This window comes from Chrysemys picta, chromosome 3, assembly GCF_011386835.1.
Source record: "Chrysemys picta bellii isolate R12L10 chromosome 3, ASM1138683v2, whole genome shotgun sequence".
In the NCBI taxonomy this organism is placed as follows: Eukaryota; Metazoa; Chordata; order Testudines; family Emydidae; genus Chrysemys; species Chrysemys picta.
The window spans coordinates 125,580,748-125,598,751 of NC_088793.1; the positions used below are offsets into that span (position 1 = coordinate 125,580,748).

General features: G+C 43.0%; 1 protein-coding gene across 3 annotated transcripts in view; it reads right to left on the minus strand.

Moving 5' to 3' along the window:
- Positions 1 to 18,004, minus strand: part of RPS6KA2 (ribosomal protein S6 kinase A2) — a 446,243-nt gene that overhangs the window by 144,619 nt on the left and 283,620 nt on the right. For all 3 annotated transcript variants that reach the window (XM_065590436.1, XM_065590438.1, XM_065590437.1), the window contains 2 exons: positions 10,089 to 10,205; positions 5,012 to 5,093 (listed from right to left, as the gene is read on the minus strand). In XM_065590436.1, coding sequence (XP_065446508.1) covers positions 5,012 to 5,093; positions 10,089 to 10,205 — 199 coding nt within the window. The remainder of the gene's footprint in view (positions 1 to 5,011; positions 5,094 to 10,088; positions 10,206 to 18,004) is intronic.

An 18,004-nucleotide genomic window follows, 5' to 3' on the forward strand; every position in this document is an offset into this window, starting at 1 on the left:
TATTTTTAGTAAAAGTCAGGGACAGGTCACAGGCTTCCGGGCAATAGCTAAAAATTCACAAAGGCTGTGACCTGTCTCTGACTTTTACTAAAAATATCCATGACAAAAATCTTAGCTTTACTCATGAGGAGGGGACATTCAGCTTTATGCAGTTCAGTGCAAGGTGGGTAGCGCAAAAAAAAAAAAAAGTTCTGCGCAGCAATGCTTTTGCCAGTAATTACTGAATTATAGCTAGCAAGCGCTTCTGCATTTGCACCCATCATTTGACATGGTAATAAATACCTCAAGTTGGAGGGATTTCCAGCCCTGCTCAGTGTGGGTGGGCAGCGACAATTTAGAACTCACTTAAAGATCAAATTAAGCTGTCAAAACTATTATCCTCTGAGCCAAATTCTTTGGAACTTCACTGACAGCAGCTCTCACTGCGGCTCTTTTAATATTTCCCTTCCTTCACCACACTTCTGGGCTGTCTTCACTTTTGTAACTCAAGTGAATTTATTGCCAGTTAATTCGAGGTAGATAACATGTTTGTAAGAAGCTAATGTGGATCTCCCCATTCCTTTGACCTGGGCTACAAGCTTTTGTTCTTTACCCTATGCTGATCCCTAGGGGCACAAAAGTCAGTGAAAACATACCCGCTGACTGGAATCTCCACACTGTGACCAATCTGAATGGAGCAGGTGGGATCTGGCAGAGATCACATTCCTGTCACAGCTTCCGGGTGTTACCACTAAGGCCTTGGCTACACTGGCGCTGTACAGCGCTGCAACTTGCTGCGCTCAGGGGTGTGAAAACACCCCCCCCCCAGCGAGTGCAGCAGTGTAAAGTGCCAGTGTAATCAGTGCCTGCAGCACTGCACGCTCGCTTGCAGCGCTGCAAGCTATTCCCCTCGGAGAGGTGGAGTACATACAGCGCTGCGAGAGAGCTCTCGCAGCGCTGGCGGCGTGACTACATTCGCGCTTCACAGCACTGCCACGGCAGCGCTGTGAATTCCCAAGTGTAGCCAAGGCCTAAAGGTCTGAAAAGCAGCTGTGGAGTATTCTAGGAAGCATGGTGATGTTGTGCAGATGCAGGGGGAGGGGAACCAGAAGCATCTGTTGAATGTAAAATTGTATGGGTGAGGATGATGTGGATGAGTTTGGCATGGATATCTGAGTGTGGTCCATTGTTTTGTAAATATTTGAGGCTGGCAGGGATGCCTTCCTTGTGAGGAATGTTGATGTATAGGGAGGTCCCTGGTGGCAAGGATGATGTTTGAGCAGGGCCAGCTCCAGGCACCAGCTTGTCAAGCAGGTGCTTGGGGCGGCCGCTCCGGAGAGGGGCTGCATGTCCAGGTATTCGGCGGCAATTCGGCGAACGGTTCCTCACTCCGCCTGGGAGCGAAGGACCTCCTGCCAAATTGCCGCCGCAGATCGCGATTGGGGCTTATTTATTTTTTTTTGGGCTGCTTGGGGCAGCCAAAACCCTGGAGCTGGCCCTGGTTCTGAGAGAATTTGTTTATGTTGTGGAGTAAGCCAGTTATGTCCTGGAGGAAGCTGGACATTTGTGCAGTGAGTGGTTTGAGGATGGTTTCTATGAGTCCTGATATTCTGTCAGTAAGAGTGCAAGGACCAGGTATGATGGGTTCCCTTGTTTGTGTATCTTGGGAAGCATGCAGAAGGTCTCTGGGGTGGTTTCATGAGAGATGAGGTTGTAGAATTTCTTTTGACCTTCAAACTACCTCCCTATCTCTCCAAGCTCATCATCAGAAACAAGCTCCCCACAGACCAAGACACGACAACCACAGGTGCTGACTTTCCAAAGTGCCGGGGGAGCTCTTGCCCCCACTCCACCCTTTCCCCAAGGCCCCATTCCCTTCCCGCCCCTGCTCCACCCCCACCCCACCTCTTCATGCCCAGTTCCACCCCCTCCCCGCCCCATACCTTCCCCTGAGCGCGCCCCGTGTCCTTGCTCCTGCCCCGTCCCGCCTGCACACCATAAAACAGCTGTTTGCGGTGGGCGGTAGTCGCAGGGAGGGAGGGGGAGGCACTGATGGGGGGGGAAGCTGGTAAGGGGGCTCCTGGTGGGTGCTCAGCACCCACCATTTTTTCCCCCATGGGTGCTCTAGCCCCGGAGCACCCACGGAGTCAATGTCCATGACCCCAACTCAAAACAGCACAAAACCCTGCCAGAACAGATGCAAAACCTGCAGCCATCTCTCCACTGCTATGAGGGTCAACACCCCCCACAACACACCTTTCAAGATGTATGGGTCTTACATGTGCTTATCACACCATGTGATGTACCAGATCCAGGGCCATAATGCCCCAACAACATGGGTGAAACCAGACAATTACTACATGCTCGAAGGAACTCGCACAGAAACATGAGACAAAAACACCACATCACCTGTGGGTCAACACTTTTCACAAAGTGATCACTCATCTGAGCTCTCAGTCCTCATCCTCAAAATAAACTTGCACAACACCTTCAAAAGACAAGCCTGTGAACTTAATTTTTTTGCTAGACACTAAAAATCACAGACTGAAGAGACACACTGCTGTAATAAGCCATAAATCCAATCTGTAACCTGCTAACAACCTCACCCTGGTTTTCCCCCTCCCTGCTTCATGACTGGAAAGGTGTTAACAGGCCACTTCACCTTGAATGACCCCTTGAAATGTGTGTTAGCTACTTATGCTAAACAATCTGTTCCACCTCCTCTCTCTAAGGGTATGTGACATGGGCAGTGTAGTCACAAAAATAAACACCCCGAATGAGGGGGTGTCTCCCCACTCTCAGTGATAAAGCGCTCTCTATACTGGTGCTTTTCAGCGCTAAAACTTGTGTCGCTCACTGGAGTGTTTTTTCACACCCCCGAACAACTAAAGTTTTAGCGCCGAAAGTGGCAGTGTAGACACAGGGCTCATCTACACTTACATTTTATAGCGCTCTAACTTGCTGGCTCAGGGGTGTGAAACATCACCCCCCCCCCCGAGCGCAGCAAGTCTGAGCGCTTTAAAGCACTAGTGTAAACAGGCTCCCAGCGCTCGGAGCTAATCCCCTTGTGGAGGTGGATTACCAGGAGCATGCAACCACACTCACACTTCAAAGCGCTGCTGCAAGAGCGTTCCTGCGGCAGCTCTTTGAAGTTTCCAGTGTAGACATACCCACAGCCTAATATCCTGGGGCCAACACAGCTACAAAACTGCACATAGTGTATCCTATTATTTGTTAAGTGGTGAGCGTGTACTTGGTGCTGCACACGACAGAAAGCCAGAGGTCATTCCTGCTCCAAGGACCTTACTCATCTATACGGGGGATGTCAAAACATAAACTCTCGCAAAGGAAGGGTTACGTTTTTGTGGGATCACAAAAATAGTAACAAGCTTTCTGAGGGCAGAAATAATTTTCACAGGTGGAGAACACTCAGTTTTGATTAGTTGAGGTACTGCAGAATTTGACTATGAATAAAGACTTGAGGATTTTCTCCATTATAAACCATGTATAAACACACAAATATTTATCCATTAGAATCAGAAATATTTAGATGGATGTTTATTCCAGGAAAAACAGCAGAGTGCAAACTCTTCTATATAAATTCTAAATGGAAAGACCAGCAGCTGCTTCAGCATTTGTAGTTAATGTTTGTAAAGGGCTTTGACGTCAGATAATGCTATGTGAGTGCTTAGTTTTCTGTTTGCATGTTTTGGTTGGTGGTCAAGAGAATTGCTGTGTCATGTCATCAGCCACTTGACGTCTACTGTGTTGTTAGTCATAACCAAGATTACCTAGAATTTGTAGATATCCAAATTGAGAGATGTTAGGCACCCAGAAATAACTGGTCATTCTTGAAAGTTTGAGCCCGTGAGTTTTCAAATATGTAATGAGAATCATTCAATAGGGTTACTTTTATCAATAGTTAGTTATTTTCTCAGATACAAATTAAAAGTAACCCCAGAAGAACTATAAATAATCCTTATTAAAATAGTGAATAAGTCATGCAGAATTAGCAAATACCAAATTCCTTATTTAATTTCTGGCTCCCATACTGTATGGCCAGCAAAGAAAAAAAACAAGTGAATTGAAAACACTGAACTCTATCTCAACCACAGCTATAACTAGAATAAAATGAGAAAGCAGAACATTTTATTTTTCCATACGGCAACCAAGTCTGTCTTTGCTACTCAGATTGAGCTATGGTACCTATTACAGATGGAACAACAATTTCTCTTCATTATTTACTTTTTTTTTTGTTAACAATCAGTGCACAGCTTTCCTTGCCTAAACATTTTAGTTCTTATGAACACAAAATATAACTGCATCTTCTAGTGACAGTGACAACAATATTGAGCATTTTCTTAAAAATTCTTAAATATTGAAAAATGAAAAAAACTTTTTTGATGTAAAAATTTTAGGGATCAATTTTTGGAACTGCCCTCTAATTTGGTGCCCACAAATAACACTGCCTGCAATTTACTGCAGGTGAAAATGAGAGCACCTGCACCTATTGCCTGATTTGCAGGTGCTGTAAAATAACATTTCCACATCTCTCAGAGGGGTAGCCGTGTTAGTCTGAATCTGTAAAAAGCAACAGAGGGTCCTGTGGCACCTTTAAGACTAACAGCAGTATAGGGAGCATAAGCTTTCATGGGTAAGAACCTCACTTCTTCAGAAGAAGTGAGGTTCTTACCCATGAAAGCTTATGCTCCCTATACTGCTGTTAGTCTTAAAGGTGCCACAGGACCCTCTGTTGCTATTTCCACATCTATTATTTGATCCTGCAAATAACTTGGAGGTGCAAAATTTTGGGTGCAATTATTAAGGCACAATGTTGCACTGAAAGTGTGGAGTTTTAGTAAGTTCAGTTCAGTCCAGTCCATAATGAGGAAGTTGAATGATGGAGGCTGATAAGAACATGCTTTTGTGTTCCTAAATCCTACAAAACTATGCCAACAAATCCTAAACATTGCAATAAAAGTATACTCTAGTACAAGAGATAGCGTTTTCAGCTCAGTGTCTTAATCCATACCTTTCAGAGTTGCTTTCTTAAGTACCTTCATTGCATAAAGCTGGCCAGCATCAGATCCTTTGATCTTCCTCACCAGAAAGACCTACAAAAATAAGACATTTATGTAATCAAGTACTGTGGTTTGAGGGGAGAGCATTTGCTGAAGTTGATGAAGTAATGGATACTGAGACAGCAAGAATTCTAAGGAAAAGTTAATAGCTCAAAGTGTTTAGTTTTTACTTCACAAACAATTGGCTTAGCTGGCCCTTGTAAGCTTCATTTTCTACCCTATTGCCCTCTCCTAAAGGTGACATGTTTAATATTATCAGTTCTTTACACATCCAGTTAAAGCTGGTTGAATAGTAACAGTGTTTGTAAACGTTTGATTTCTGAACAGCTATTTCACATGAACGTCTGGAGAATGGATGTTCTTTGAGTAACTGCTCTATTTGCATGAAAACAAGATATTTGCCATTTGTGCCCAGATGTGTTCAGCCCATTTAAAGAGGTTTAATCATTTGACTCAGAGAGAAGAAGCCATATTATGCGATTCATTATTCATGATTGACAATCTGAGCATGTAGTTGAATAGTTCATTAACAATCCAGAAGTTGACATGTGTGTGCATAAGTATTGTAAAATTGCGAAGATCAAAGTCTGTTCATGAAAACTTCATGAACAGAAAAAAGGGCTACATTTGATCAATGAATTGGTCACCAATACAGATAGTTTGCCCAGCGTACATCTGAGAGAGGTTCCTATTATTACACCTTTTGACTCTGAAAATACAAAATACATGTTTTTGTTTTATTGTGTGCAGCAATTTCTTCCTATCTAGTCCCAGATGAATTTTTGGGACAAAAGGGAAAGGGAGAAATAGGCAATTTAGTTCAGTCACTATAAGCCTCCCAAAACTTAGTTTGAAGATTTACAAACTATTCATACCTCCTTGGTATATCAATAAGGCAAGAAGTCTCTGAAGAGCATGGTCTTTCAGTCAATTTCCAGTATAATATTGGTTCCACATGGGCCAGAAATATAATCAGAGAAGCTGTTCTCTGGGGTATTTCAGGACTTCTGCTGCTGGACAGATACTAGAAGTGAAGCACCTCTACCACCAATAATTGTGCGTTCAAAGTGTAAAATCTAGCTTCTACAGATACAACTTGAAAAATGCATTTTTAATTAACATTCTTGCTCAGTTAAGCTCAATTACTCAAATATTCATGGCAATCAAAGACAGAAAGAGGACTGGACATTGCCAAAGCTAATCATTTAAAAGTTCAACTATCCACAGAAACGTGTGTGTTTTTCACTCAATTCTACTCAGAAATAGTGTCTAGCATTATGGGGATCGGAAGTGGGGGAAAAAAAAATCACAGTAAGCAACTTTGGCTAAACCCCAGAGTTTCAGCATTGTTATTCACCTTTAAACATTGGCATGGTATCTAACTCCCAATCAAGTGGACAGTATTAGATATACTGTTTCATAAGAGGCCTTGAACTTTCAGCAGCACAGCACATTATACCTGCACAGATATTAAACTGGAATGGCTGAAGTATGGGGCAGAAAAAAAATAACTCTCACTGTATGGTATATAATCTTGCAAAGCCAGTAATATCCCTATGGCTGTAATAAGAAAAATCATCAACTTAAATTATTAGTCATTTGTCAGCTGTTCTGTGTAGCATGGGATATTGCAGTTGGTCTGCATTCCCCTCCAAAACAAATGAGTCAAGGAACACTGTGTGCTGTTTTAGAGGACATCAAAATAATTATGAAACCAAAAGGGAAATGGCACAAACAAAAATGCATTGTATTGCAAAATGATGTCTTCTTATTCTTAAAGGTACAATGGAATTCAAATAGAATTGTCAAAATTCCCCGCAACCTATGTGGTTACCTAAAGTTAGGCAACTAAACCCTTGTTTAGGCACCTAAATAAGATTTTCAGAGATGCTGAGCACCTGCAGCTCTACTAGACTACAAAGGAAGTTTCTTTGAGCATCCTGCAGCAGAGAGTTGGCTCCAGCTAGTAGCCATGAAAAGTGGTGATTTGACAGTCCTGGAGACTAACATGCTATAAAGTTAAACAAGGATCTCAGACATTATGGTGATGAAAACCTAGATAGGAACAGCACAAGGAACCCTAGTGCAAGCTTCCCCACCCTGTCCTAACCTGTAGGGACCATTACTGGAGCAAAGAGGCGATTAGCTTTCCAGGGGCATTCAATCCCATGCCTCTCGGCTGAAGCTGCCAAGTAGTGCCTGTGGTGGTATGGAGAGCACTAACTTATTTCACATAGCTCCCTGAATGGTGGCTTGCAATCACCCACAACCCAAGCTAGGTTGAATCTGTACCCCGTTATTCCCTGATCCTTCACTGAAGTGTATGGACCTGGCCCAACAGGACCAAGTCTTCCTTTGGTAAGTATTTTTGTGGCACCAGAGACTAGCTATTTTAGCTGTGAAATGTTAACTGTAAAGAGCCAATTTAGAGGACTAACAATGAAATACAGCAGTACACTCTAAGACGGCCATTGAACCATTTCTGAAATATTTATTATACCCATATTCTGAAAAGTTTGGATTAAGTTTGATAGAGAGAAACTACAACAGAGCAAAAGATCTGGGGCATTTGGAACAAGGAGAGCTGCCAATTGCTGATCTTGAAAGAACAAACCCTCCCCCACTTTTTTTTTTTTAAACCCATTGCATCTCACCGCAGCAGCCAATGCTTACTTGGTCTGGCTGTTTTTTAAATGCAGATGTTCAGAACACAAGAATACTATGGTCCTTCCTATGCAGGGCTGCAGGTCATAAATTTGTTGGTGAAGGGTTTCCAAATTCCCTCATCCCAGGGAACTTGTAACAGATGCAGTGATAGTTATCTGTTTGCAGTGTTCAGGAAAGCGGATAACTCCTCTAGATATAGTTTGTCTCAGGAATAAAATTGTAGGGTGTGCTTCATCAGTATGTGACCCTGGCAGACCAGGTGCCAGCTTATGCCAAGGCCCCAGGCCTCATTGGACACTGACAAATGCATAGCTGGAAGCCAGTCTGGCTTTACCTGTGGGTTAGTATAGTTAAAATAGATATTAATGTTATAAGAAAGTATTTAGTATGTAGACTTCATGGAATGTTAGTAGGATGTTGCATGCATTAATCCTACTTAATATTATAATGTTATACTGAATGTTTGCATTGTAAACCTGTCACTGTATAACTCAAACAGGAAAAGCAGGTAAAGTGTTCATCCTGCACACAAGATGGCCCACTGAAGGCAAATTAGCATTATGTAGCATCAAGAACAGAGACCTTGTTGATAGCATTCCTAACTTCTTCCACAATGTGAAAAGCTGTGCATGAACTCATCCCATCCGCTTGGATTCTGGGGAACAGGGGATAAAAATCCCTGACAAGAAGAAACCAGGATCTTTATGCTGTCTGGACCTGGAGGAGTAAAGATTCCTAAACATAAGCAAGAGATCCCCATGCTGCTTGGCCTGGTCAGCCCTTAAGGACATATAGAGCTGCTTATCATAGAATCTTATATGATCATTTTAAATTTAATGGTAACTCATTTGTGTGTGTGTGTGTGTGTTTCCTGTTTGAACCTTATAAATAACTCCTATTTGTTTTCCTTAGTTAATAAATCGTTAGTTTATTACAGGATTGACTACAGGCATTATCTTTGGTTTGAGATTGGAGTACAAATGACCTGGGGTAAGTGACTGACTGGTACTTTGGGAATGGGAGTAAACTGAGTATTGAGATTTTTGGTGTAAAGTGACCATCTATCACATAGTCCAGCTTGCCTGGGTGGGAAGATAGAGTGGAATGCCCAAGGGGACTGTCTGCGACTCCATGGTAAGACAATTATAGTGCTTCAGGAGTTCACACTTGTTACTGGATTGTTGAAATCTAATTCTAGAACATACAACCACTTTGGAGTGTCTGCCCTGAGGTCGGCACTCACAGTTGTGAGCCACTCTAGACATCTTGACACTTTCTCCATTTTATGCTGGTGTAACTCAGTTGATTTTAGGACTGCATCAGTTTCTTGAGTAAAGCAGATTGATCAAGGGTTCCAGCCTGGGGAATAGGTTTTCAAACAAACCAAGAAAAATAAACTTTAAACAAGGATTTTTGGCACCTGGTTTAAATTAGGCTCACCAGCCGCTAGCGGGGGGGGTCACACTTGCAAAGGTTTGGAGATCTCATTCGTTCAGACCATAGAAATGTAGATGCTTAACCAAAGGACATTCAGGTGATGGTTTGTGGTTTCTAGTCTTTGTACGTTGTTTTGTAATAGATATGTACAATATGCACACAGCAATGGACTGTGTGCACAAACATGGCTTTTGTGGGCATTAAAAATGGATGTGACAATGCAAAACTAGTTTAATCTTTCTTAAAGATAATAATACTTTGCAGTTGCATAGTACTTTTCATCTGAGCACCATAAAGTTCTCTCAGTACCACTGTGAGGAAGCTATCAATCTAATTTTATAGATGGGCAAACTGAAGCACAGAGAAGGTAAGTGAAAGCTCAAGACCATACATGGTGTCACTGGCAGAGCTGGAACTAAAACATTTGACTCCCAGTCCCATGCTTTAACTTTAATGGTTGCTAGCTTGCTCCCTAAGCCTGGAATTTCCAGAGCTCAGAACATGAACCTCAGAGGATTTTCAAAGGGACTTGAGGGAATTATGTGACCAAACCTCATTGAAAGTCAACGGGAATTGGATGCCTAGTTCCCACAGGCCTCTTTGAAAATCCCAACCAATGTCCCCTAACTAGCAATTATAGCACAATCACCACCTCTGGAACAGCTGGGGGGTGGGTTAATGCAACAAGGAGGGGATTACATAACTAGTACATAACACTCACTTGTGTTCTAGGCCTAGCCCTATAAATATTATCCCCAACCTGTGTCTTACATAGGACACCAGTAAATGGCAAATATGCTCTTCTGCCCCTGCAACTTCATTGACTTCAATGGAATGGGACTAGTGCCGTTCAAAGCAGATTAGGTCCATTATGTTATCTTCTCACAATGCTAATCTGAATGATTACCTACTGTAGAAAATTACCTTTCCGTAGGAACCTTGCCCTAATACTTTCAGCAACTCAAACTGTGAAGGATCCGCCTTTTCAAAACCTTCCTTTACATGATGACTGATGTCTATTTCCTTCACTATACCTTCTTCCTGTGAAAGAAAAGAAAAAATAAAATCACAGCTGTTACTGTGAGTGAAAGAAAACACAATATTTATTTAAACCCCACCACACTTGTTTCTACAATTAAATCCCTAATACCAGAAACTTTGGAGAATACAAACTATATGCTATGCCAAATACGAAGCGTGTATATATCAGGACTTATTATTTTCAGTGCAACACATGGAGTCTGAATGTAAGAAGTCAGCATCCCACTACTTCTGCCTATGAAACTTCATGATGTGGATAGATAAAAACAGAACCTGTAAATTGAAACACTGGAGTAAATAATTGAAGCTACTGGGCTCACAATGCCTGTTCATCACAGACCTTATTATCTATTAGAGTGATCTATGTGCATGTGCTACAGTACCACTACTGCAGTCCTTTCCAAATACAACCTACTGTCCAAAGACATTATTTACAGTCATTTAAAAACCTGTAGCTTTATCATCTTTAAGGAGAGACTGACTATAAATGGGCAACAGAGAGAAGACTTTGCTCACAGTGCTTCTGGATGTTCAGCTGAAGGAATAATGGAAGGTTACTACTAGCAACCTTCCATACACAAAAAATTACAAATCCCATATGCTACTGGGGCAGCAGAAGGATGATGACACATTCCTCCCCCCCACTGCCAGGAATGAGCCTCACCACTTCGTGTTTTCTAGGCTCCTTAGGAATATTTGTATTGTCAACACAGAGGGGCATCCTTTGAAGACATCAAACACTGAACAGGGCTCCTGATCCTGCAAACATCTGTGCTTAAAGTTAAGCACAAACCTAAACGTTTGAGTATTTACAAGACCAGGAGCCTGAGTTTGCCAGTCCTACCTCCACTATATCTGAAGAACAATCTTATGCTGGGTAACAATACAAGTTTGTCATTGCGCCTACTGAAGGGGAGACTGCACAAAACCTTTCACCAGACCTGCATGAGCTGCTCAGGATCATAGGAATAGGCCCTAATTTTGCTGTAAGACACGGTATCAAGTAGATTTACCTGGCTCTGACTTGCACAGCATATTCATTTTTATCTAGTGTGTATCCCAAAAGCATCTCATCCATCTCACCGTCCATATGAGTCAACTTATTGATAATCACTACAACACAATACAAGTGTCTTCCAACGCAGCCATTCTATACTCTTGCACATAGCATTTGCTCAGAGCTAGATTACTGTCTACTAGGTGGCTGCCTCATCTGTGTGTAATCCATATTTTGTAGTTTCCACATGGTGAGAAAATACAAAAATGGGGAAGGAATGAAGAAATAAAATTAAAATATATTTTAACAAAAATCACTATGAGATTAAGAAAAAATAGAAATGGGTTAAAACAGAACAATTTATTATCTCCTGGGGTTTGGATAACTTGAGCATTGGATCTAAACTATAGTTAGGTTTTGGAAAACCTAAATCACTCTATAGTTTCGCTAATCTGTTTCATATAGAAATGGACTAAAACCAGAAACATCTACCCAGACTCCTGAACTCTAGGTATATAGGAGAAATGGGACCCAGATCTAAATGGATCTTGTTTTTGTTTTGGCAAAGCATAAATTCAAAACACAATGCTAAAACAAAAACTAACCCTAGTTTTATATACATCAAAATGGCATTCCCAAAACTACTGGTATCTCCTCTCTTCACTAACTTTCTCTGTCCCCAAAACACTCTGGATGAAATCTTGGCTCTATGGAAGTCAGTGACAAAACTCGCAATGTCTGTGGGGCTAGGATTCCACTCACTATTTCCTATTCATTCAAGCTGCTTCCGTAAAGTAAAATTATACAATAAGTTTTCTATCTATCCATTCATATTGATAATGAGTGTCACATGCCTACAACCTGAAGCATATTTCACATTATGCTTTTAAATTTGAGTTCAAGACATTTTGTTACAGGGATATGTTGAAATTGCTAAGGTGTTGCTAATTTTGTTTGTGAAAAAATATTAGAAAAATCTATTATTATTTCCTGGGAATACCATAATGTAAGTGAGTAATTCATAACTTCTAATAAAGCAGCAATTTTATTAGCTACAAAGAGACTTAATTAATGCTAGAAAAAGATTGTTAAAAAGGACGCCCAAGATCTAAAATTAGACCTACCAAATTTTTAGAGAGTTATAGATTTTTAGAGATAGAAAAGATCTATTAGCTCATTTGACTTGTCCAGTGCAGTGTTAAATATCTCAGGCAATGAGGTTTAGATCACTTCCTATGAAGATTATTCTGCTTTAGTTTGGCTTTGTTTCAAATGCTCAAAGGCATGTCAAGCTACTTCAAGTCTGCTTACTCTGTTCTTGGGAGCAAACATGATGTTCTCTGAAGCACTAGAAAGATCGGATGCTTGTGAATTTCCATAAGCAGTCTCCTGACTAGCAGGGCCGGCTCTATTGTTTTTGCCACCCTAAGCAGCACGCCGAATTGCCGCTGCGGACGACGGGGGCAGTCTGTGTGCCGTTAGGGCAGCACGCGCGTTTCCACGATGGCGGCAATTCGGCGGCAGCTTCTGTCTTCAGCCGGAAGACAGAAGCTGCCGAATTGCCGCCACGGGCAGCTGAACATAGAAGCTACCACCAAATTGCTGCCGCCGCAGAAACATGCTTGCCGCCCTAACGGCACATGGACTGCCCCGCTGTCCACAGCGGCAATTCGGCATGCTGCTTGGGGCAGCAAAAACACACGGACTGCTGCCCCTTGCAGATTGCCGCCCCAAGCACCTGCTTGGAATGCTGGAGCCGGCCCTGCTGACTAGAGGCGCAGGGATGCAGAATGGGAGAACAGCACTGCAGTAGGTTCTCAGTTGCATAAATGGTAATTGTTATTTTATTTAAAATGAAGTTTACGGGCTTAATCCTCCTCCCATTGAAGTGAAGGGCAAAGATCACATAGATTGCTTGAGCCTGTGAACTTTGACAGAGTCCCTCTGGCCATCAACAAGTTTAGGCTTCAAATTAGGTGAAGGTTCTAATCTGAGCAGTGAAGTTCTGGAAGAGCCTTCCCAGGGGAGCAGTGGGGTCAAAAAAACCTAACTGGCCTTCAAGGCTGAGCTTGATAAGTTTATGGATGGTATGGTATGATGAGACTGCCTAAAATGGCATGCAGCCGATCTGCAACTGCTTGCAAATATCTCCAAGGGCCGGTGATGAGATAGAGAGGGCTCAATTACTACAGAGAATTCTTTCCCAGGTGTGTGGGAACTGAATGCCATATTTGGCCTCAAGAAGGAATTTCCTCCCCCAGGTCAGATTGGCAGAGACGCTGGAGGTTTTTCACCTTCCTCCGTAGCGTGAGGCATGGGTCACTTGCAGGTTTAAACTAGAGTAAATGGTGGATTCTCTGTAACTTGAAGTCATTAAATCATGATTTGAGGACTTCAGTAACTCAGCCAGAGGTTTGGGGGCTATTACAGGAGTGGGTGGGTGAGGTTCTGTGGCCTTCAATGTCCAGGTCAGCATAGAGCCATAGATCATGATCACAGACCTTAAAGTCTATGAGTATTACTTAGACTGTATGGTTCCTGAGGCAGGGACCATCTTTTTATTCTACATTTGTACAGCACCTAGCACAACGGGGCCCTAGTCATGGACTTGGACCCATAGGTACTACGGTAATACAAATAAATAAGCTGATTCTGGAATACTGGTGTATGTGGTTGTCTAAATTCAACATGGTATAAAACTATGGCGGTCAATCAACCAAGGTAGCAAATCATTAAGTCCTATCTACACACTGTCATAGGGCCAGTTTCTGTGAGGCGCTGACTGCTTTCAGCTCTAGATGAAACCAGTAGGAGATGGTGTTTAGGACCTCACAGAAAGGAGTCCCATGAACATTTGCTTTGGCAGCACAGTTCTTATGTAAGGGGAGATAACAGCTCTCGCTAGATGGTTCAACCAGGGTAGCCATGGCCAGCACAAGGATCATATTGTTACGTGTGCTCAGGATACACAGGACATTGTCATCCCAGAGATTAGTTTATGGATACAAAGACTGGAATCAGGGATAAAATAATATTAGAAATACTATCAGCTGAGCCCCACTGAGAACTCAAATACAACTTAAAATGAAAATAATTACAGAAATATGAACTATATCGAATTACAAAAGGAGATCATATCACTAAAAGGAAGGGTTTTAATTCTGTTGAATAGCTAGCATTCAGACAGGAAAACTTAATGCTACAAGCAGCGCACAGGGGCATGCAGCTCATCACTCCAAAGCATGATGAACCAGGAGGTTTTCAAAAGGTTTTCTGCAGGAAAATTGTTTGGAAAAAAGTTAGTTTAATGGTGTTTTTTTTGAGCTGAGCAGTTGTATTCTATACGTGTTGTTCACAGACATATATAACACAAGAGTTTCAGTGGTCTGTGGTAAGTGTCATTGACATTTGGATGATGGTTGTTAGAATGGCCTGGTTAAGGTTGTCTTTGTTTTTGTCTTGCCTAGGAAACAATTAATATCGGGAAGTACACTGGAGATGGAGGTGCCAACAGAGTAAGGCTGGCCCATCTTGGGCCTGACCTATCTACCCTAGCCCCTCCACCCCCCCAGGGCTGGCTCTGGCTTTTTGGCTGCCCCAAGCAAAAAATAAAATAAAATAAAATAAAATAAAATAAATTAAAAAAAAGCGGCCGTGCCGCCCTAGGATTGGGCAGAATGCCGCCTCGTTCAATCTGCCGCCCCAAGCCCCAGCTTGCTTGGCTGGTGCCGGCCCTGCCTCCGCCCCACGTAAGGTTCAGGGTAGAGCTGTAGTAAGTATACAAGTCTGCTGGCCTAATTTTTCAAAAGTGACTAGTGAATGTGTGTGGCGGGGGGGGGGGGGGGGAGGGGAGGATGGAAGGGGGAGGGGAAAATTAAGCTTCTTTCAGATGTCAAGATGAGAACCCAAAAGTCGCTACTACTTTTGGAAACTGTAGACTATGGTCTTCATCTCTCCATATCATCCCTTCGGGTATCAGCATGGGCAATGCTCTGGCAGTTGTGGAATCCCAATAACAAATCTTTCAGGCAAATGGGTAGCACTGTGGAACTCATTTAAGAAAAAATTCAAAATGCCAAAATTAACCACAAATAATTTAACCAATTTTACTAGTGATGTTACCAACCTCAACTTCACCCTCAATGGCTAATAGTGTTAGGTATAACCATCGTACTCGCCAATCACAGAACATCAACTAGATTGATACAGATATGCACAGACACTCCACAAAACATGATCCAGAATCCATAGATGCAGGACATGACAGGTATTAAATTAATGGAGATATCCCATCTCCTAGAACTGGAAGGGACCTTGAAAGGTCATCAAGTCCAGCCCCCTGCTTTCACTAGCAGGGCCAAGTACTGATTTTGCCCCAGATCCCTAAGAGGCCCCCCTCAAGGATTGAACTCACAACCCTGGGTTTAGCAGGCCAATGCTCAAACCACTGAGCTATCCCTCCTCCTTGAACATAAAGAAAACATTTTATGTAAAGTAGTTACAAAGGTGGTGGTGCTAATAGGGGAAATATCAAGCAATCCACCCTTGTTTCAGAATTAGGACCCCCATGAATCCAAGAGTCACCCACCCTAAAAATTCAAAGTCGGTCACTCTCAGGTCCTAGTAGGGGGCGGGCTGGCTGAGAGGGAGACCGCCCCATGCAGCTCTGCTGGAGCGCTCCTGCCAGCAGGGGAGGCGAAGCAGCTCCCTGAGGCAGGGGAAGCGCTAAGCAGTCCAATGCAGGGGGCCCTGCTGGGCCTTGGAAGACCACGCTCCTGCTCCAGCCTGGCTGATCCTGCCACTCCCGAGGGGCCAGAGTGATCCCCGACTGGCCATGCTGCCAGCTCAGCCCAGTGCAGACAGTCACCTCCCAGAGGGGCTGGTGAGTGTGGCCGGGGGCAGGATGTGGGAGAGTGGGTCTCTGGGGTGGTTTGCGGAGAGGCTCTGGGCAGTGAGAAGGTGGGGGAAGGGGGAGGTGTGTGTTGGGATGCTTGGAAGTGTGTGGGGGGGTCTAGACAGGGCACTGGGCAGTTGTGGTGGTAGGCTGTGTGGTGGGGCACCTAAAAGTTAAACGTGGCGGGCTATCCCCATCACCCACGCCAGTTCAGAGCTCCAAGGTGAGGGGTACTCCACAGCTCCTGGCCACTAGGGGTGTCTAAGAGCACACAAGGTGTAAATCCAACCTTGCCCAGCCTACCTCATTTTTATATTCTCAGAACACCGGGGAGGGAGGGAAACCCACAACATTTTTGTTTCTTTCCTGGTAGAAAAAACATTTTGTATGGTTATATTGTTTGTTATTGTGGATCAGAGTTCAGATAGTTCTCACTGTGCACATGTAGGCTGCAGAAACCCTTTTGTGTTTCACAACTACAATAATGCACGCTGAACTGAGAAAATGTATGCAATGGTATCCCAGATATGGGACTAGTTATTGGTTGAATGTTGACCAGGTGCAAAGGGTGTGTGCATTGTCTAGCCCTCCCTCAGCCAGATCTACAACAACCAAATTTGAGGATGAGGCAAAGCAACATTTGAAGTAAGATCTCATCCCATTAGAGCTTCAAGCTGAGTCTTGATCAGTCCAGTTGGGAGAACATAAAAATGAAACGTTCATGATTCAGTCATGTGTACAGCAGCCAGTCCTCTAACTCCCAGCTGACTTGTCCCTTTAGCACACACAAGGGAATGCCTGAATTGATTGAGTTAAATCTTCTATAAATGTGTCTGTTTGAGCCAGAAGTCTACGATTACTCAAGTGAATTGGATGTTCCTGTCTGTTTGTGGAAAGCATGGGATGGAACAATTGAAAGAGAGAGGGAGATGAGCCTGCACCCCTGATAAAGTAGCAGAGAATGCTTCTGTGACCCATGAGAGAAGGTTGAAAGAACTGGGCATGTTTAAGCTAGAGAAGAGAAGGACGAGGGGGGACATGAGTCTTCAAATACGTTAAAGGCTGTTATAAAGAGGACAGTTCACCAAATACATGTTCTCCAAATGAAGGACAAAGATAATTGGCTTAGTTTGCAGAAAGATTTTTCTAATAGCCAACCTAAATCTCCCTAACTACAAGGATAGCTAAGTACTGGAATAGGTTACTACGGGAAGTTGTGGAATCCCCATCATTGAAGGTTTATAAGAAGAGGTTAGACAAACCTGTCACGGATAGTCTAGGTATATTTGATGCTGCCTCAGTGCTGGGGAGGGAGGGGGTACAAATGGACTTGATGACCTCTCAAGGTCCCTTCCAGCCCTACATTTCTATGATTCTATGTGCCCTGCATAGGACAGGAATGTTGATGATTTAGGGCTTGATCCTGCATTCATCATGCACCCAAAACTCCCAATGACATGAGTTGGACTTCTGAGTGCACAAGGAATACAAAATTTGCATGGAGGGAACCCAATCTGACTTTGTGAAATAGGAGACTGCGGTTTCCTTCTCCTTGCAGCCATAGATAGTACAGATGCAGGGCACCATTTCAGATTTTGGTAGGGTGGGACAACTTTCATTGTGATTCCAGGGGCTATTTAGGCACCTGAAAACTCTAGTTTTTTGACAGATAGCTTAGCAATTAGCTAGCTGAAGGAGCACTGTATCTAATGCCTATATAAAAGAAAGAAAATTAAATATTAGACCCACTCAGCTCAAATACTAACATGTTCTGACATCTTGTGGCAAGTCACTGAAGGGGCACTCTCGCTAGGTTTAAAATTTTAATTTATGTTCTTATTTTGTTACTAAGTCTGTGGAGAGAGACCCCATCAGGACTCTTGGGTTCTATCTCAGCTCTGGGAGGGA